At 42.5% G+C, this 21,732-nt stretch overlaps 1 protein-coding gene across 2 annotated transcripts in view; it reads right to left on the bottom strand.

Annotated features, from left to right (window-relative positions):
- The window catches only part of NKAIN2 (sodium/potassium transporting ATPase interacting 2), a 626,732-nt gene that overhangs the window by 293,488 nt on the left and 311,512 nt on the right, over nt 1-21,732 (bottom strand). For both annotated transcript variants that reach the window (XM_068162342.1, XM_068162341.1), the window contains exon 3: nt 4,552-4,632. In XM_068162342.1, the coding sequence (XP_068018443.1) occupies nt 4,552-4,632 (81 nt within the window). The remainder of the gene's footprint in view (nt 1-4,551; nt 4,633-21,732) is intronic.

The following is a 21,732-nucleotide window of genomic DNA, read 5'->3' as shown; positions in this document are numbered from 1 at the left end:
CACAATCCTTGTTTTTACTTTTTTACCTTGTCTTTTCATTAAGGTTTTTCTAACTGCTGTAAGAGCCAGTGTGGCAGCCTCACTCAATTCCCAAACCTGATTCATCTCTAAAATAGGCCATGCTCTACAGAGATTAGGGGGAAAAAAAAAACATGAAAAAGGGGGGGGAAAAATACAGCTGTGATGGCATAATTAAAAGCTATATAAAAATGAATGTATAGAGAGCTAAATTATGCTTATGCAAGCAACCTTAATTCTGCTGTTGCTGGCTGCCAGAGCATTTGATTTCAAACACCTAATTTTTGTGTCAAAAGACATACAAGTACAACCTTATGATTTAATATTTTAAGTATAACCTTTCTGTGTTATTAGATAAAAATAAGAGACGTGTCAGAAATGTCACACAAATAGAAACTGGGTCAATTTTCAGACTTTTTAACAAGTGTATTCTTGATCACATAGTACTGTAGAGACTTGCCATGGTTTAGACTCAGCTGGCAGCTGAGCCCCACGCGCTCCCACCCTCCAGCGGGATGGGAAGGAAACTCAGGACCCAAATGCAATACCTCATGGGTGGTGAGATGGAAAGTGTAACAGAACAATACAAAGACTGGAAAACCAACAGGAATAATAACAACAATAATAATAAAGAAGAATATATAGAGAGTGATATAGTTCCCCCTCAATCAGCACCCCAAGCACAGCTTCTATCCTGACTGCACTAACTGACAGCAAAATCTCTACACTCCTGCATGTGTGATGCTCAACCTCAGCTATGGATTTTAAACAGGAAAAAATGACTATTCATTTTTAAAGCACAAAAATAAAAGGGAGTTTGATAGTTTCTATTCTACTTGTGCATTCTTAGACATCGTTAAGGGAAGCCTTTAAATGCCCCAAAGCGAGGTTGCTGTTTCTTCATTACATCAGTGCAGTGCTCACTTGTACTGAGGGTCTTTATTCAGAGGTTGCAGCTGAAGCCCACAGAAGTACATAGGGTATTGTTTATGAAGAGAGTAAAAAATATGATAAGCAGACTGTAAAGTTTTGGGGGCTGTTATTTTTTTTTCCTGAGATAGCTGAACCTAGTTCCTTCAGTCTTGTCTTGGTGTATTTAATCACTGCAGGGTTACATTTTTTGAGAGGTGCTTTCCTTTATGTTTTCCTTTTTGCTTCACCAGTGTACTTCAGAGGTGGCTCATTCAAGACAAGAGGTTAGGCTTTTCCTATGCTGCATTTGCTTAGCCACAGGCCAAAATAAATATTACCACTCCTGAAGCCCTAAAGCCCTGCTTATAATGAACATGACAAAAGAACACAGCCTAATTAAATATTATTGAAGGGTAATACTGAAAAGGAAGTCAGAGAAACGGAGTTCCTAGGTGAATTCACAGATCCACATAACAATCAAGGTTAAGAATAAGTGACTGTCCTTGCTCTTTCTTACCAGCTTTGGTTACAAAGCTATAAACATTACAGCTTGCTATGAAAGAGTTTCAGCAAAGACTTCTGTGCCTCCAGGACAGAAAATACTGCGTGATGCCATTTTCCACAAGATCTATATGATTCTACTGGTGAGTAATACAAATAGATTTGCATGGCTGTTCGCTAATGATCCTTGAGGCTCTTCAGTCTCTTCAGTGATGATTACCTTGTTCTAAAATTTAGAATCATAGAATCAACAAGGTTGGAAAAGAACTCAAAGATCATCAAGTCCAACCTGTCACCAAAGAACGCATGACTAAACCATGGCACCGAGTGCCACATCCAATCCCCTCTTGAACACCTCCAGGGATGGGGACTCCACCACCTCCTTGGGCAGCACATTCCAATGGCTAACAGCTCTCCCTGGGAAGAACTTTCTCCTCACCTCAAGTCTAAACTTCCCCTGGCCCAGCTTGAGACTGAAGTTCTGAGTCTTCACAGGCCTTTTTCAGTGCAGTAAGGAGAAGCTGTAAGAAGGGTGCTGTTGTATAGGACCTCTGCCCCCACAACTAAATTAAGGATGAGGTTAGCAACCCTGTTGCAACAAGGTATATTAACAAGTGAAATATGTCCTCTCCATTGTATCAGCAGGTGCTGATGGAAAGAAATGGATGTATGTATACACAGAATAAAAGCTGTTCTCAAAACTTTTTGGAAAGTCTTTCTTTTACTTAGTAGAAAGCCATAAATTATATGTATAAAAATAAACTATCCCCAGCTGAACTATTATTAGGCTGTAATTTTAACCTATCAATTGCTAAAGCCATGCTGTGCAGGATTCTCTCTTGTGCTTTACAACCTCAGAGGCATCCCCTTGGTACTTACCTAAAGGTTATTTTTTATTGTCCCTTTAGAACTGATTCAGACCCAGAGCTTTTTTCAAGGTTCTATGTGCCATTCCAAACACACAGAAATACACAAGAGTGCCATTAAAGGTTTGAAGCTGCAGTTATTTCCAGGTGAAAATATAAATGATAAAGAAGATTCAGGGCAAGACACATGAATGTGACTCAGGCATAAAACTCAAAGAGATCCATTTTGTAGAATGCCTACAACTGTAAAACAGTTGGAGCCTGAGGAATCTAGAACCAGAGGAGAAGTTTTATCCCTCAACACAGTTGGACATCTTTGTATTAAACGCATATCTATAGGCCCTAGAAGCTTTGATCATGTGGGGAAGTTTTCATATACCATTAGCAGTTGAAAGGGTGAGGAAAGGAGAGAAGAGGAGAGTGATGTCTCAAGTCAATCTGTGTCTATTTCTAAAACACGTTTCCTAAGACCTTTTCTTTATCTCCCTCTCTTTATCAACGTTGTTGGTTCGAAAAAACCACCTGAAGTGGAAGGAATGTCCTCTACTGTGTATTTCAAGTCAGATCATATCTATCACTGGAACAAATAACACCTCTAAAGAGGTATCATTTGTAACTGCTTCCAAATATAAGCCTGCACCATATGGTTAGTTGGGAAAGACTCTAGACAACACAGCCCTAGACTTTAAGGTCCAGGTTTAGATACTGGGTATGGTCCATCCTTATTGCAACCAGCACTTACTAGTGTTCTTCAGCAGTTTTTACACCCATTAAAACACAGTGCTCAAGCAGCTGCTTCTTCTTTCTTCCTCCCTGTCCCCTTTCACTTCATGATGAGCATCCTAACACTTACAAGTTCAGGGATGCAGGTGGCTGAAATAAGCAGGTGGAAACGGGGTGGATTGGGTTGAGTACTGTACAACAGGTGTTAGAAACACTCAGGAAACATTTTAAGCAAAGAAAAGATACTACATTCAATTTCTTTAGTTACTATTGGGTTTTTGCCAAGCTTTTGATGAGCTTAGGGCTGTCTAAAGGTACAAATCTGAGAAAGTGGTAATGTTTTACCTGCAGAAAATTACACCACCAGGAAATGAAATTCTAATCCTTCTGAAATCAACAGCTTTTTTGGGGAAAAAAAAAAAAGAATAGGTGGAGATGAAATATCTCAGCCTCTAGTACTTATTATACTTTGAGGGTGATTTGAGAGAAAATACAGGTAAGGAAGTATCTTTGCCTCATTTCTTCTCTCTGTAATTGCATTTAACTTTCTGCATCATAACGCACCAGTGACTCACAAAGGATCAGAGAATTGCATCTGTAATTTACAGTTGGGCTAAACTCCCTTTAATCAACAGTTAAAAAGCTGAATCAAGAAGATAATGCAATCTCTTTCACATGGGATTCTCCTTGATGGTCAGTTCACAACCCTGTGAGCATAACTCAACACGGACAGCAATATTTAGCCTCAGTTGAAGCTCATTAACCAAAAAAAAATTGTCACCACTGCTAATCTTTCATCCCACAAATTGCCAGCCTTCTGGGCATGCCTGAGAAAGTAGGAAGTTTGGTTTGAGATATTGGCTTGAGTCCATTACCAACTGCCACTTGATGTGTTGTCTTACAGTCTCAATAAAACCCTATAAATATGTCATTCTTAAGAGAATCTATTTTATTTCCTATGGATTTTGACTGTGTGTAAAGCTCAATAACAACATCCCTACCAGAAGTGCAAGTTAAGAAGCACTGCTGTAGCCAAGTGACAATTTGGCACCTCAGTTTATATTTTCACTTTGTGAAAGGCTCCCTCCTCCATTTACAATTGTTATGCTGTGATACAAGACCCCTGAAAGCAATCCAGCTAAGCAACAGCAAGCTAAATGGCACACAAAAAAATACTTGTTTACCCTTGAGATGCTAATCTTTCATAAGAGTGAAACCATCAATACCTCTCATAGAGGTGAAATCTGCATTGCATGCTTACTGGGCAAGCAAAAAGAGTTTGTGGTGTGTTGTTTTGGGTATTTTTTGCTCCTTTAAAACATGTATACCACTACTGTTGTGAGCAAGGGATGGTATATGCTCATTATGGGCTAGATTAAAGATTTCTCACATATCCAGAATACTCCACATTACCACCATACTGCCCTCATTCCAACAACAGTTAAGTGGGTGAGTCAAACAAAACACAGCCTTTGGACTCAGGCATGTTAACAAATTGCTGATGGCTTAAATGTATCCAGTAGTAAATTACCTTTGAAAGGTCCCCAGCCTCCAAATAGAAGCAGATAACAAACACGTTCCATGTAACCCAAAGGACCAGCCAGACAGCATACTGCAGGGAGGAAGAGAGAAGCAGGGCATTAATAATTCCACTATCAACTGAGATAAACTTAGTTTGTTCAACCCAAGACAAAAAGGGACTATAAACACGGTGCATATGAACAGAAGTGTTACATATAAAACAGAATAAACAATGAATTCTTCCTTTTCACTGACACAGTGTAGAGAAACCTGGTGAGCACTTAGTAACACCAAAAATCCTCTGTATCTGAGGATAAAAAGCCTGTTGCTACATCTGACATTTGAATATGAGACTCATCCGGATCTCATATTATGTTTCAAATGGAGAAGAGAAGGCTCAGGGGAGACCTTATTGCTCTCTACAACTACCTCAAGGGTGGCTGTAGCCAGGAGGAGGTTGGCCTCTTCTCCCAGGCAACCAGCACCAGAACAAGAGCACACAGTCTCAAGCTGCACCAGGGGAAGTTTAGGCTCGAGGTGAGGAGAAAGTTCTTCACAGAGAAAGTTGTTGGCCATTAGAATGTGCTGCCCAGGGAGGTGGTGGAGTCCCCATCCCTGGAGGTGTTCAAGAGGGAATTGGACATGGCACTTGGCGCCATGGTTTAGTAGTCATGAGGTGTTGGGTGACAGGTTGGACCTGATGATCTTTGACGTCTTTTCCAACCTTATTGATTATATGATCAAGAGAGGCATGTAGTATCAACTGCATGTGAGGAGTGCAGAGGTGTGTATTCAAATGGTTATTCATATAATAGCTTTTAATAAGTTTTATAACTTATTATAACTTACTAAATAACAAAGTCTGTCTGAAGCAGGCACTGGATTCTGTAACACTTCGAATTTAGTCCCCCCCCAAAAAAAATAACCCTCTACATAGAACCTCAAGAAAATAAACCTATATATATAGAGAGAGATTATTCTGCAGTATTTCTACAAAATAAGGGGGAGGGACGAGGTCATGACAGCAGCCTCTAGCAATATACTTTGTGACATTCCAAAACAAGGTTCATAATCATCCAGTGCCCTCACTGGCAGCCTATTTTAAATTGCCAGTTAGTCTCTTGGATTTTTTTGGTTTGGGATACAGTGTAGAGAAGTATTTATGCTTAAGCAGCATCTCTTCACTGGTGGTTTCATAGTTTCATAGTTTCATTCAGGGTTGGAAGGGACCACAAGGATCATCTAGTTCCAACCCCCCTGCCATGGGCAGGGACACCCCACACTAGATCAGGCTGGACAGAGCCTCATCTAGCCTGCTCTTAAACACCCCCAGGGACGGGGCCCCAACCACCTCCCTGGACAACCCATTCCAGGGTTTCACCACTCTCATGGTGAAGAACCTCCTCTTCATATCTAGCCTGAATCTCCCCACCTTCAGCTTCATTCCATTCCCCCTAGTCCTATCACTACCTGAGATCCTGGGAAGTCCTTCCCCAGCCTTCCTGTAGGCCCCCTTCAGATACTGGAAGGCCACAATTAGGTCACCTCGGAGCCTTCTCTTCTGCAGACTGAACAGCCCCAACTCCTTCAGTCTGTCCTCATAGGACAGGTGCTCCAGCCCTCTGATCATCCTTGTGGCCCTTCTCTGGACACGTTCCAGCACCTCCACATCCCTCTTGTAATAGGGGCTCCAGAAATGGACACAGTACTCCAGGTGGGGTCTCACCAGGGCTGAGTAGAGGGGGAGGATCACCTCCCTTGCCCTGCTGGCCACACTTCTCCTGATGCAACCCAGGATCTGATTGGCTTTGCGGGCTGCAAGTGCACATTGAGAGCTCATGTTGAGCTTTTTGTCCACCAGCACCCCCAAGTCTCTCTCCTCAGGGCTACTTTCCAGCCGGTCACTGCCCAGCCTGTATTTGTGCCTGGGATGTTATATACAAGTGTATACATCTACTCAGGTGGAGTTACTGCAATTATTCCTTCTGACACACAACTGGATTTCTTCTAGAGAAAACTGTAAATACAGCATTTAGTCTGGCTTCCCAAAGACATGAAACTTCAGCAGTAATATTTATGTGTGATGGCTAGTTCCTTCAAATTGCTTCTGTGCTCCTGTGCCTACAAACAAACAGGAAGAGATACTCTAAGTTCTTACACAGAGAAAGATTTGCAAGATCATCTGTCATCAGTCAACATGAAAGGGAAAAAAATGTGGGAGAGAATCACTGGAAGCTAGGTGTCATTACATTGGTTGCTCATGGCACAACTTGTCCCATTGCACCTAAGCAACACCTGATTAGAAAGCTCCCCATGCACAGAACATTAAGCAGAACACTCCAAGGCACTTTGGAGCTGCTTGTCCCAGCAGAGAGCCTTATGCTTACACAAAGAAGAGAAAATTCTCTTTTCCACAGTCTAGTCTGTCACCAAGAAAATGGCAAAGTCATCTGGCTTTTGGACACACTCTTTTAACAAGCATCTGCTGTTACTGGACTACAGATAAGGTTTTAAAATGTCTTTTAAAAGCATGTTTCAAACTGCTTCCTTTTGAAATGTTATTTTAAGTGTTTGCTGCCCAAATTCTGTGGATAAACACTGTGTATAATTGTCTTGAAATACAAGGATGCTTCTGCTTCCCACTGCTTATTTCAGATGCTTCAGATCTGGCACATCTCTTATCTCTGGATCACATGCAGTCATAAATGCCTCTGGTTGTCTATGTGCTTCAGCAAATTGTTGCAGAAATCCAGCTCTGAAGGTCTGTGACAATGAACAAATCCCTCTGGTGTTCTCTGTTATATGTTTCTAATTAGAAACACAATTTGGAAGAGTTCTTCAGAGGGCTGTAGATGTATTTTTTAGACATATGTGGGAGTTCAGGACAGCTGCATTATCTGACAGAAGCCATCACAACGCTGCAGCAGTCACACATCCACAAGACAAGAACCCTGATGAACAGACACTTGGTGAAGCAGGAGACACTGACAGGAGACACAGCAATGACAACACACATTCTTGTTTTTATGGCAGTCCACACTGGAAAGAAGTGTTACAGGAAAGCTAAGACTGAAGATTTAAGTATTTCCTATTTTGCAAAGCTGTAGCAAATAAGCAGAAGTGCTTGACAGGGTTTGAAGGTTTGAAAATTTGCTACAAGTCATCACAAACGATTACAGGAGATCATTTTTCCTGAGGAATTGGACATTGAAATATGAAAATGCTTGCAACAGCACTAAGAATCCACACATCCCTCTTCAGACTTCTCTCAAAGCTAAGTCTCATTATCTCCATTTTGCTAACAGTGAAGCTGAAGGTCAAAGAAACGAGACTTAATTCCATAGCCCAATAGAAAAATGATCCTGGAGGGCATAAGACCAAAGGCCCAGGTAGACCACAACTGCCTTTGATACGAACCTGGTCACCAGAACTCACATCTAATACTCCTGTCACTTTGCCTGAAGGAGAAATATGTCACATACCTTTTGAGTATAAATTGCGAGCACCTCTGACATCTCTGAGCATGTCAAATTTACATTTATGGGGTTTTTTTTCCACAGGACTTCACATGGCATTTCTCTTGCTCCCAAATTCTTTTGGGATATGAGAGTCAATTACAATCACACTTGCAACTGACTGAAGGATACAAGGGCTCCAGACTTTGAAGATATTAACTTGTGCAATTCAAAGCAATTGACATTTTTTTGTTGCAATTAGTTATTTCTGACTTATTTTCCTTTTAGATATAGACAAAGGTTTAGTCTCAGATTCTCCCAAAGCTCAAAATATTGCACCTCCAGACCCTTGCATTCTCCATTCAAGATAAAAAAGAGAAATTCTCTAATGATAACTACATTTGCCACAATAATTAAAGATGTGATTGTTGATGGTATTTGGGCAACAGTACTTGAGTTGTTCAAAGATTGCCCTGACTCCAGCATGTCTGGAAGGAGCATCTCTTTCCAGTAACATGGTAACAACTGTCCACAACCATCATCATCTTTGCTTCCACTTATTTTCTCCTCATTTCCTCTGTCTGTGAAGATGCATCACTCTGAGTTTTTAAACTCCCCTTTTTGCTATCAAATCTGGTAACAGGTGGAATCCTGAATGCTTGGCATTATTTGCCAACATACTGGTAACATTCAGCTAGTCCTTGAGGTGCCTACAGCCCTGCTTAACCTTTGGAAAAGCCTCTGCAATAGAAACAGCTATCTGATGGAGTCAGCTGTTTCTGAACAGCAGTGTCCATGGTTTGGTTGTTTTAAGCTTCTGTGGTGCTGGCTGTTCAAAATGCTTCAGCGCCACAGAGCAAATGTTCTGCCTCATTTCCACCTTCTGGGAACTAGTAAAGCACCTCACACAGACTTCCCTGGGGAGAAGTCCATTTGAAGTGGCATCAACAGCAGTCTACAGAGTGACTTCATGTGGCCAATCAGTAAGCACTAGTTTAGTCTGCTCTGTGCATTTTGCCATTTCCTTCCCGTTTCCATTGCCTGAGGCATTCGCCTTCGAGCTGAGGAGGCTTTGGACAGCACAGCATGGTGGAGATTCCAGATCTAGAATCCATCAGCATCCACATCTCGGTGGAAAGCCTCCAGCACGGAGCAGGGACAGACACTGCAGCCTGACTCCAAAGAGAAATCATGAGGCAAACTCACATCCAGGAGAGATTCAGTTATTGAATGCATGAGGACCAGCTGTTTTAAAGCAGAACTGCTGCTCTCAGCAGCCTAACACAAAGAGCAACCACACTCTGCTTTCAGTGATCCAGATGAAAGTCTTCCCTGACCAGCAGTTACCTACGGACCGCAAGTGGAAAGAGCTCAGGGCCAAGACCAGTAGCCTTTACAACAAATAACAACGTTCCTGGCAGCAGAGGGCTTTGTGCAACCAGTTCAACTTCAATAAATGTTCATTCCCTCTCTTAAATGTACTGGGAAACTCTTGCAGAACGACATAATCCTCAGGATTTTTTTTCTCCCTTGCTTGTTGATTGTCATAGCCTGCAGCTTGCACCAGCTTTGCTCGGCTGAATTCTTCATATCATTAGGACTTAGAGCTTTTCTTCCTGGCTTTATTTATTTATTTTTAATCAATCCTGGCTATGGTGTCAGAGCACTGTCCATCCTTGTGAGTTTCTGTTTCTAATCAGATGTGAATTGATTTTGTACAATCCATTTCTGAGCCGTTGGACCTTTCTGTCTCAAACCGCACCAGCAATCTGGTTTGTCTGTTCGTGTTTATCAGGGAGTTTTGTTAACCCTTCAGCATTGCAAGTCCTTGGGTCCTCAGCCTGTCACAAATATTTTCTCCTTCACTTTTCTCCCTTGGGTAAAAAAACCTCTGTGATATTTTACTTCCCTTGCATTATACTTTAATAATTAGTGTCTGAGTGTAAGCTGCTGAACTGTCAAGCGCATCAGAACTGGTCACTACCAAACAGAAATTACTGTGGGATTGTTTTTTAAGCAATCACTGCCTGCAGTTAGAAAGCAAGTGCTACTTAAAATTTCTTCCCAGAGGCTTCCCAGTGGCTATGCATAAACTTTCCGGCTCCTTGGGCTCAGTTTTAAGCCAGTATTTTATATAAGTGTATTAACTCTCTTGCCCCTTGATTGGTGTGGGAAGGATTCATAAGCACAAGTCAGGAAGAAAGCTGAAGCACATTCTGATCAGGTCACAAATGGATGAAGGGCCAGCTCAGAGCTTAGCACACTGCTATGGTGGGCAGGATCCCCTGTATCTACTCACAGCCAAGGAGTTAGAGCTCGGGTGGGACTCACTCGCCTCACTTTTTTGTGTCTTCTGTTTTGTGTCCATTTCCTTGTGCACCAGAATTACGCTGTGCCCAGGACATGCAGCAGGGATTTACCTTGCTTTATTACTTTATATTTTCTCAGAAGACACAGCTTCAAAATCCTTCTGCTTCAAGAAGCTGGATTTCTACAAAGCAAATAACTGCCAGAGTGGTACCCATCTGCCCACATTTAGATGTCTGCAATGCAGATGTCCTCCTCTGAGCAGTGTCTGGGTTCCCATTGCAGTCAGTTGAGAGGAAAAACCACTTCCAGGGCTCGGTTCATTTCTCAGTATCTGTCAGATTACTCCATCCTTGCCGTTTGGAAAGATAAACTCCAAGGCAAAATCCCCAACGTTGCAGAGGCCATTAAAAATCATGTGCTGGTGACATCGAAAATGAGATAGCAGCACTGCACTATGCAGATGTGCACTCCCTTTTCCCCCCACATAAACGAAAAGAACAAAGCAATTTAAACATCACCAATGTAAAATATCCCCAAAGGTCTGTTGAAAAAACATCTCCTGAGAACTCCTCGCTCTTGAATCTTGCACACTCCTATAGTCTGCTAATGCTTAAGCTTGAATCATTCCTTTGTTCATTTTCTCTTTCTCAGGTTCAGAGCTTCTCAGGTTTTAGCAGAAAAGACGGGGAGAAGTACAAACATGCAGATGCTTTTGGGTACTGCATCACTTTTATACCTCTTTCAGCTTCTGCTTCAGTGTCCAGCTTCACCATCTTCAAATACTACCCTAAACACTGAAGGACAAACCTGCATTCCAAGAACCTATGAACAACTCAGGAGAATGAGAGGACACAGTCTCAAGCTGCACCAGGGGATGTTTAGGATGGAAGAGAGGGGAAAGTTCTTCACAGAGGTGTTAGCCATTGGAATGTGCTGCCCAGGGAGGTGGTGGAGTCACTGTCTCTGGAGGTGTTCAAGAGGGGATTGGACGTGGCACTTGGTGCCATGATTCAGTAGTCATGAGTTGTTGGGTGACAGGTTGGACTTGATGATCTTTGAGGTCTCTTCCAATCTTACAGATTCTATGATTCTATGACAAATCTCTCCATCCATACAGCCTTCAGAAGAAAGATGCACAGAATTTTCTCCCTGTAGCCATTCTAAATAAATAATAAACACTTTCCAGAGGATGCTGTAAGGATGAATGTCCAAATTGTAGAAGCAAGCACATGGAAATACAGAACTTCCATGCTACCATCATTTAGTCAATCTACCACATTACTCAAGGGTGTCACAAAAATTCTAGCTCCAACTCCAGAATCAATTCTAGAATCAATTCTCCAATTGCAGAATCAAAGTATTCTGCAACTAAGCAGCTACTTTATAGAGTTTTCTTTGAAAATGCAGATTTCTTTTTTCCTGCCATTACAGAATCACCAAGGTTGGAAAAGACCTCAAAGATCATCAAGTCCAGCCTGTCACCCAACACCTCATGACTACTAAACCATGGCACCAAGTGCCACATCTAATTCCCTTTTGAACACCTCCAGGGACGGTGACTCCACCACCTCCCCAGGCAGCACATTCCAATGACGAATGACTCTCGGTGAAGAACTTCTCCTCACCTCGAGCCTAAACTTCCCCAGGTGCAGCTTGAGACGGTGTCCTCTTGTTCTGATGCTGGTTCTTACAGATGTGGAGCAGAGATTTTTCTTCTAATCTTAAATGATTTTATTTTTTGAGTTGTTTTACTTCTCCCCCTCCCTCCCCCCCCCCCGCCCAAGATTCCTTCAGCATCCATCTATAAAAGCTCATGACCTTTGAACAAAAGTGTATTTTTGTTTATGAAAGAAAGTAAACTAAGGCAGGGATTTTATTAGGACATACGTATTTTTCTCTTTTTGACTTTGCAGTAGAGATTTAATTGGTTTGGCTTCACTCTTCGTTCAGTTCCTGTGTATCTTTTGATCACATCTTTGTTGTGAAACATTTACCAGCAGGAAGCAACTTCAAATATCTGAATACTCAGTTTCCTGCAACACAGTAGGTATCCACCCAGCTGCAGACATATACATGCATATATTCACAGATGGACTGATATTTTTCCTCTCATGTTACTTGTCCATTTGTTTGCAACATTCTTTCTTTTGTTCATGGAAGGGATTAGAAAAAGCTCAAAATAGAAATGACTAATTGAATGTAAGTAACAGGAAAATGACATACAGATAATTCTTACTTAAATGGAGCTCAAAATGCTTCCCTTCTATCAGAATTCTAGTAGTGTCTCTGGTTTTCAAGGCATAGCTTGAGCTGGTCAGGCAGTTGTGACCATTAAAATGGTACTTTTTGGTCCTCTTCTACCCACCTGCTTCAATTTAAACATGAATCTAACAGAATCTAGCACTAGAAATTAATGCACCAGCTCTAAAAACTATAAAGTCATATCTTGGAAAGGGCATTATTTTTTGAGCAGCTCTTCTCAGCTGTTAAATTCCTATTAGAGTTGGAGAAAGGAGGGAAAGAGGGGAAAGAGAGAAAGAGGGGAAAGAGAGAAAGAGGGGAAAGAGAGAAAGAGGGGAAAGAGAGAAAGAGGGGAAAGAGAGAAAGAGGGGAAAGAGAGAAAGAGGGGAAAGAGAGAAAGAGGGGAAAGAGAGAAAGAGGGGAAAGAGAGAAAGAGGGGAAAGAAAGAGAAGAAGGAAAAGAGGGAAAATAAACTGATTTCACAGTGGGAAAGCCAGCCTCACCACCTGAGGCCCACTTCTCTTGGCCTTTTTCAACCTCAGGCAGCCCTACAAACAATCTCTCTGCCCTGCTGAGTGACCACAATTGGGTGGAAACATTGCTTCTTGTGCATCCAGGAAGGTAAGGTGGTTTTCTCCAGATAAAATCACATCTGATTTGGTTGGAGAAGAGGAGGCGGAGGGGAGACCTTATTGCTCTCTACAACTACCTGAAAGGAGGTGGGGGTTGTCTCTTGTCCCAGCCACAGGACAAGAGGACACAGTCTCAAGCTGTGCCAGGAGAAGTTTAGGCTGGAGAGGAAGAGAAAGTTCTTTCCAGAAAGAGTAATTACCCATTGGAATGTGCTGCCCAGGGAGGTGGTGGAGTCACTGTTCCTGAAGGTGTTCAAAAAAGGATTGGATATGGCAGTTGGAGCCATGGTTTAGTTGTCACGAGGTGCTAGGTATTAGGTAATAGGTTGGACTTTGATGGTCTCTGAGGTATTTTCCAACCTGGCTGATTGTATGAATCTGAGAATGGCTTCTCACTGGAAATATGGGAAAACATAGTTTGCTTTAGAGCTCAGCATACTGGAGGAGCCACACATGTACTGACTGTTTCCTTGGTGTCTCTGGCCTTTTCAGAAGCACGCAAAAAGAAAAGTCTTGATTATAATTCAGTCATTGAAGAGTTTGTTTTAATGCAGGTTTTTTTAGCAGCTGGGCCCATTTAAATGCTCTACTGAAAACACAAATCAGGACACTCAGAATTCTTTCAGTGCTCATTTTAACAGAATGCAAAAAAAACCACCCCAACAAACCCTAAAAGACAATAAAATCAATAGATACTGTTGCTAGGAACAGAACTCTACTGACATTTATCTTGATTCTTTTATTGATGCCTCAGTATGAGTGCCAACTGCAACTATTTATAACGGGAATCCATCTCCCTCAGTGAATACATCAAAAGCCTCACTAAAACTAAGCTATTTACAAAAAGATACTTTTTGCTAAATTGAGAGTTTTGTATTCAGCTTCCCAGGTATTTTTTTTCCCCTCCCCTCTCTTTTCTTTCATTAATGTCTTAACAGGGCAGTGAGGAGAGAGAAGCCTAAACGTCGAGTGTCCTCGGTATTCATATTCAAAAAGACTTAATTGAAGCTAAAGCTAAACTGGTCATAGGAAAAATAAGTGCAGACCATCAGGTGCTTTCTCACTTTAGAACTCCTTCCTAAAGCACAAATAGTCAAAAATTCCTGAAACACTCCAAAATTTTGGGGGAAAGCCAAAAAAAGGATAAAACTGGGAGGTGGCTAAGAAACCAGGAGAGTTTGTGTTTCAGGGATGGGGAGCAGAGCACACACATTATCAAAGATGCTTGCTGGAAGGGATAGGATAGGATAGGATAGGATAGGATAGGATAGGATAGGATAGGATAGGATAGGATAGGATAGGATAGGATAGGATAGGATAGGATAGGATAGGATAGGATAGGATAGGATAGGATAGGATAGGATAGGATAGGATAGGATAGGATAGGATAGGATAGGATAGGATAGGATAGGATAGGATAGGATAGGATAGGATAGGATAGGATAGGATAGGATAGGATAGGATAGGATAGGATAGGATAGGATAGGATAGGATAGGATAGGATAGGATAGACCAGGTTGGAAGAGACCTTCAAGATCATCGCGTCCAACCTGTCATCCAACACCACCTAATCAACTAAACCATGCAACCAAGCACCCTGTCAAGTCTCCTCCTAAACACCTCCAGTGATGGTGACTCCACCACCTCTGCAGTGGGAGGTTGGTGTCTGTTTTGAGAGTATCAAAGCAAAGGTCACTTCCCGTTCTTTCAAGGTAACAAACACACAGGAGATCTGCAAAGCGATCACCTTTAAAGGGACCCTGGCTAAGCACAACTCTTTAGAACCATCATAGCATGGAGCCAGACTGAATTTTGTTTAAGGGGCTAAGACAACTGGAGTGGATGGAGAAAAGTTCTAGAAGCAGAAAAAGTCGCTTCATGATATTGTATGGTAAGTAGAGGGTTAGATACAACTTCTTTATGCAGGGTGTGTATGCTTGTGAGACTGTCACCCTGCCCAGGAGACTAACTGACTCACTGAGAGACATTAATGAAACACAAGGAAGGAAGGAAAACATAGAACACACTCAGAATCATAGAATGCACTGGGTTGGAAGGGACCTTTAGAAGTCATCTAGACCAACCATCCTGCAGTGAGACATCCCCAAATAGATCAGATTGCTCAGAGACCCATCAAGCCTCAGCCTGAATATTTCCAGGGATGGGGCCAGCACCAACTCCCTGCACAACCTGTTTCAGTGTTACAGCACCCTCACAGTAAGGAGATTCTCCTTCCCTTGTTCCCTTCTGATACATCTGATTGGCAAGATCAGCACCAGAACAAGAGGACACAGTCTCAAGCTGCACCAGAGGAGGTTTAGGCTGGAGGTGAGGAGAAAGTTCTTCCCAGAGAGAGTTGTTAGCCATTGGAATGTGCTGCCCAGGGAGGTGGTGGAGTCACTGGCCCTGGAGTTGTTCAAGAGGGGGCTGGATGTGGCACTTGGAGCCATGGTTTAATAGTCATGAGGTGTTGGGTGAGAGGTTGGACTTGGTGATCTTTGAGGTCTTACCCAACCTTATGGATTACTATGATTCTGTTTCAGCACAACAAGGCTTTTTGCAGTCTTGAATGTATTTAAGGAGGCAAAAAGGAGGAAAAAAAAAAAAAAAAGAAAGAAATCTGAACTTAGAAAAATAAAAGCAGACACTCAGCATCACTCCTTCTAAAAGAGCCTGAAAAGCAAAATGGACTCCATTCTTCAATTTCCTCAGGAGAATTTAAAGAGCATATGCTCCTGAAAAAGATATTTCTTTCACACTGAAACCAGACTGCACATATTCAGAGGAAGTACTGTTCTAAAAATAGCTTCTTCAATCATCAATCAATCAATATCTGAATTCCCCCAAATCACCAGAACACATTTGTGAGGGGTTGAGGCCGACCATCCCCCACCACGGGCAGAAACGAAACTCAGACAAACGGATTGCAAAAAGGGGTAGAATCATAGAATCAAGAAGGTTGGAAAAGATCATCAAGTCCATCCTGTCAACTATTAAATTGAAAGCAAATTTAGAATAGAATAAACCAGGTTGGAAGAGACCTTCAAGATCATTGTGGCAAACCTATCAACTAATCCAACACCATCTAATCATCTAAACCGTGCAACCAAGCACCCTATCCAGTCTGCTCCTGAACACCTTCAATGACGGTGACTCCACCACCTGGTGGAAAGTTTAAATGGAAAAGCAGTGAATGTTTTACAGAGAACCAGAAGCACAGTGACAAAAGAGATCCCAAAGCACACCCAGAAAGAGCCCATCCCCACCTGAGGGTACACCCAAAACCCCCAGGGCTCTTTCTAACACACACCCCCCCTCCACTGTTAGGCTAATCTCAGCTGGCCAGATCTGTGATTGCCCTTCCACCTGGCCCTGGGCCTAGCCAGGTCCAAAAGGCTGGGAGACAGCTCCCCCCATTACCAGGTAGCAGTGAGGGAAGTAAAAGAGGAAATACCAGACCCTACATGTGGCTTTTGTAGGGAGCAGGACATTATGGGATGAAACATATAGCTTCCTGTGTCCACCCACTGGGCTGGACCTCTTCGGGACACGGGAGGTGTTTCTCATGTGGGCACAGCAGAGGGGACCTGGCACAAACTGCTACACACATTACATCTTGTTCACTGGATGAATTATGCCTTTCCTCAGGAAGGTTTCTTCTGGGTCTATGTGCATGTTTGGCTCTGTATTATTCAGGGGAAATAAAATAAAATAAAAAATAAAATAAAACCCTTCCCTTAGAGCATCTTGAGGAAAGTTTATTTTCCTTCTCTTCCAACCTGCCTCAAAAAGTATCAGTTAAAAATAAGACATGGAATAGGACTGTCCAGTTCTGAGCCTCAGCTGATGATTCAATCAGGTAATTTTGTGGTCCAGCCCTTTAATAGGCACGGACTGGCCAAATTCTATTTCCCTAAGTGTGCTGCAATCAAAGAATAGCATAATGCTGCTTGTTCATGCCTTGGACTCTTTTTCATTCATGATATAGCCTCCAAATTTTTTTTTTTTTGGCTAAAATTACTATAATTGCATTTCTGATTGTACCTGATTTTCTTGCTCTGAAAGTACCTGTTGCTTCTCTCCACTCCATATCTCAAATACCCTAAATAACGCTTTCACTCTCCTCCCTTTGCAAGTGCAGTCTGCATCTCAGTTTCAGGTGAAAGCATGTGCCAGTTTTGGATTGGAAAAGGATATCATGACCAGCCCTCCCATGGGCCATAAAATGATCACAGGGCTGGAGAACCTCTCTTATGAAGAAAGGCTGGAAGAGTTGGGGTCGTTCAGCCTGGAGAAGAGAAGGCTCTGGGGAAACCTTAGAGCAGCCTTCCTGTACCTGATGGGAGTTACATGAAAGCTGGAGAAGAACTATTTACAAGGGCTTGTAGCACTGGAACAAGAAGCAATGGCTTTAAACTGGAGAAAGGTAGATTTAGATTGGACATTAGGAAGAAGAGCAACAAGGCTGGTGAGAGGCCTTGAACACAAGCCCTATGAGGAGAGGCTGAGGGAGCTGGGATTGTTTAGCCTGGAGAAGAGGAGGCTCAGGGGTGACCTCATTGCCCTCTACAACTACCTGAGGGGTGGTTGTGGCCGGGAAGGGGTTGGTCTCTTCTCCCAGGCAACCAGCACCAGAACAAGAGAACACAGTCTCAAGCTGTGTCAGGGGAGGTTTAGACTCAAGGTGAAGAGGAAGTTCTTCACTGAGCGAGTCATTCATCATTGGAATGTGCTGCCCAGGGAGGTGGTGGAGTTACCATCCCTGGAGGCGTTCAAGAGGAGATTGGACGTGGCACTTGGTGCCATGGTCTAGTCATGAGGTCTGTGTTGATAGGTTGGACTCGATGATCCTCGAGGTCCTTTCCAACCTTGGTTATACTGTGATACTGTGAAGTTCTTTACTATGAGAGTGGTAGAGCAGGCTCCATCACTGGGAACATTCAAGGTCAGGCTTGATGGGTCTCTGAGCAGCCTGATCTACTTGGGGATGTCCATGCTCACTGCAGGGGTTTTGGACTAGGAACCTTTAGAGGTCCCCTCCAACCTGTGCATTGTGTGATTCTATGATCATCATTATTTCCTTTGCTGCTCTGCTTCTTGTCTTAAGCATCCTCTAGAACAACTACTCTCAAGCAGTTCTTTATAGTTTAAAAATAAACCACGAGAGATTTTCAAACACCATCTAGGAGTAAGGCTGGCATCTCTGTAACTACAGATGTAAAAAGCTCGGGACATTTAATTGTGAAGACATCACTGACTGGGAAGCCTGCCACCAACATCCACACTTGATGCACATACATTGTCTTTTGGCTCTCTACAGCTATGCCCATCTGCTTCAGTGGCATGGTGCCTGCTTATCAGGGAGGTGGAGAGCTTCGGTATGCAGAGATGCCAAATAAAGGTTTTACATGGGTAGCCTGCAGAACCCTGAAAGCACCATTCCTTTTGTAGGAAGAAATGTTAGTGCTGAGATACTAATAGATTACATCTTTGTGAGGGTTGGGTTTTTCTGCACTCACTGAAGATAGGTTTTGCCAACCCCCTTTTTACATCTCCTTTACAAATAAAGATACGGTGCTGGTAGTCAAAGGGAAAGCAAGCAGTAGCTACAGATAAACCACTCAGGAACAAAGCCATTATGAGATAAAATGCAGAGTGTGGCAGGTATAGTTTAAGTATTGTGCACCAGATGTCAGGAATTCAAAGCAACAAATAAACTACCCCAAAATACCTCATCTCATTTCGCATGTTTTGAAACAAAGAAAGCTTTACAGATGCAGGAATTGGATCACATTGAGAGGGAATAGATTGAAGCTTGAGGAGAGCAGATTTAGACTGGATATTAGGGAGAAATTCTTTGTAGTGAGCGTGGGGAGACACTGGAACAGGTTGCTCAGGGAGGCTGGGGATGCCATCTCCCTGGAGGTGTTCAAGGTCACTTTCATAGAATCATAGAAACAATAAGGTTGGAAGAGACCTCAAAGATCATCAAGTCCAATCTGTCACCCAAGACCTTTGGATGAGGCCTTAAGCAACCTGGGCTAGTGGAAGGTGTGTCCCTGTCCACGGGACAGGGTGGAGGTGGTGGAGGCACCATTCCTGGAGGTGTTCAAGAGGGGACTGGACGTGGCACTTGGTGCCATGGTCTAGTCATGAGGTCTGTGGTGATGGGTTGGACTCGATCATCTTTGAGGTCTCTTCCAACCTTAGCGATACTGTGACAGAACAAGGTGACCTTTAAGTTCTGTTCTCACCCATACCATCCTATGAATCTCTGAATTCAAACAGATTATTTAATGGCAACATACAGCTGAGATGTTTTAAATAGCTCTATTTTGTCCTAGAGAGATGTCAAAACAATCCCACAGAAATTTAACAAACATTTTGTAATATTTTCTCTTCAGTTTGTTTCAGCACAAACTCTATTACAGAAACACATTACCTTCAAAATGTTTTTCCCCTTACTGCATGAGTCAGGGTCACAAACTTCTATGGAGAGCACAACTGCATCAGAACTAACAGCTAAAATGGAATAAAATTGGATCTACATATAAAGGTAGCAGAAGTCACTGCTGCTTGAAATGTGAACCTTTAAACACAGGGTAGATCCTAGTAAAACCATCACGTTCTTTCTCCAGGCATAAAAGTAGTCTGTCATTTTCCCATTCTCAAGAGGAATTTAATGGAAAGTGGATCAGGGAAACATTACTTATTGCCTCTGATGAAACAAACACACACCAAAATTGTACTGATTATGAGGTGAAAGCACCTAGTTAAAATAATTCTGGCAGGAAACATTTACAACATCAGAAGATTATTTTTCTACAACAAACTGGTGATTAATGAAAGACCCAAAGGCTGGGGACTTGTTGGGAGAGTGGGGAGTGCAGTGTTCTAGAGTTCTTGTAAATCCATCATTAAAATACATGGGCAGTGGAGAAAATCAAATTAGAATATAGCTACAGCTCTGTTTGGATGTACCACCTGAAAACAAGCCCTGTTCAGCACAGACATGATTTCAGCACAGACATGATTTGCCATGGGTTAGCTGTTTGGGTGGGTTGGATTGGTTGATGGGTTGGACACGATGATCTTGAAGGTCTCTTCCAACCTGGTTTGGTTTATTCTAATTCTAATAAATTCTAAGTTTATTCTAATTCAAGCTAAAATTGGACTAAATACACTTTTTTTAGAGCCACCCTAACTCAACAAACTGGAATACAGGGAGATTATTGAAGCTTTAAATTCAACAAGTCTTAAAAAGGAATATCATTGAGAATTATATGATGAGGAAATTAAACTGACTTGCAAGGTACAAGATGCATAGGAATTTGCCCTGTACCACTGAGAGACTCTCAAGAGGTCACTTCCAACCACTACCATTCTATGATTAATCTGTTGGTACCTCAACTCCAAATGGTAACTGTGGTTGTATGTAATGTGATGATGGGCAGGTGGGACATAAATGCTGCACAGCTCTCTTGCTCCAAGCATAGGCACTTTGGGACATGGTTTAGTGGCTATGGTGGTCTTGGGTTGATGGTTGGACTTGATGATCTTGGAGGTCTTTTCCAACTAAAACAGTTCTATGATTCTATCATTGGAGGTGTTCAGGAGGAGACTTGATGGGGTGCTTGGTGCCATGGGTTAGTTATTTAGGGGGGTTGGATTGGTTGATGGGTTGGAAGCGATGATCTTGAAGGTCTCTTCCAGCCTGGTTTATTGTATTCTATTCTATGCCATGGTTTAGTTGATTAGATGGTGTTGGGTGATGGGTTGGATGTGATGATCTTGAAGGTCTCTTCCAACCTGGTTTATTCTATTCTATTCTACTAGATCACAGTATCACAGTATATCAAAGGTTGGAAGGGACCTCAAGGGATAATCAGGTCCAACCCCCCTGCCAAAGCAGGATCACTTATGGTAGTCTGCACAGGAATGTATCCAAGTGGGTTTTTAAAGTCTACAGAGAAGGAGACTCCACAACCTCTCTGGGCAGCCTTTTCCCATGCTCTGTCACCCTCACTGCAGGGAAGTTGCTCCTCATGTTGAGGTGAAATCTTCTATGTTCAAGCTTGAACCTGTTGTCTGTTGTCTTACTACTGTGCAACACCCAAAACAGCTTGGCTCTATCCACTTGACACCCATCCCTCAGATATTTATGCACATTGATGAGATCCCCTCTCAGTCTTCTCAAGTCTAAATAGCCCCAGGGATCTCAGGCTCTCTTCACAGGAAAGATGCTCAAGTCCCCTAATCAGTAGGTACAGCAAATATAGTGAAGAAACCTACCAGTATGACTATAAAATCCAAAAGCTGACTCAAAATTAAACTCAGGCAGCTTCACTTTCCTTTAGAGGGTCATTGGGCAAGATGATATTCAGGGATTCCTCCCAGGGCAGCTTCTCCTCAGATTCTTTGATTCTTACAGATATTCCTTGGCATTATGACCCTCCACAGAGCTCAGAAAGAAATGAATGCCCATTATTTTAATAAATAGTGCTGCAGACCCTTTCCCAGCACTTCCAGACCCTTTCCCAGCACTTTTCAGAA

This window comes from Melanerpes formicivorus, unplaced genomic scaffold (assembly GCF_026170545.1).
Source record: "Melanerpes formicivorus ecotype bairdi unplaced genomic scaffold, bMelFor1.0.p_v2 SCAF_63, whole genome shotgun sequence".
In the NCBI taxonomy this organism is placed as follows: Eukaryota; Metazoa; Chordata; class Aves; order Piciformes; family Picidae; genus Melanerpes; species Melanerpes formicivorus.
The sequence above is the reverse complement of the archived record's forward strand: the minus strand, read 5'-3'. Positions and strand labels throughout refer to the sequence as shown.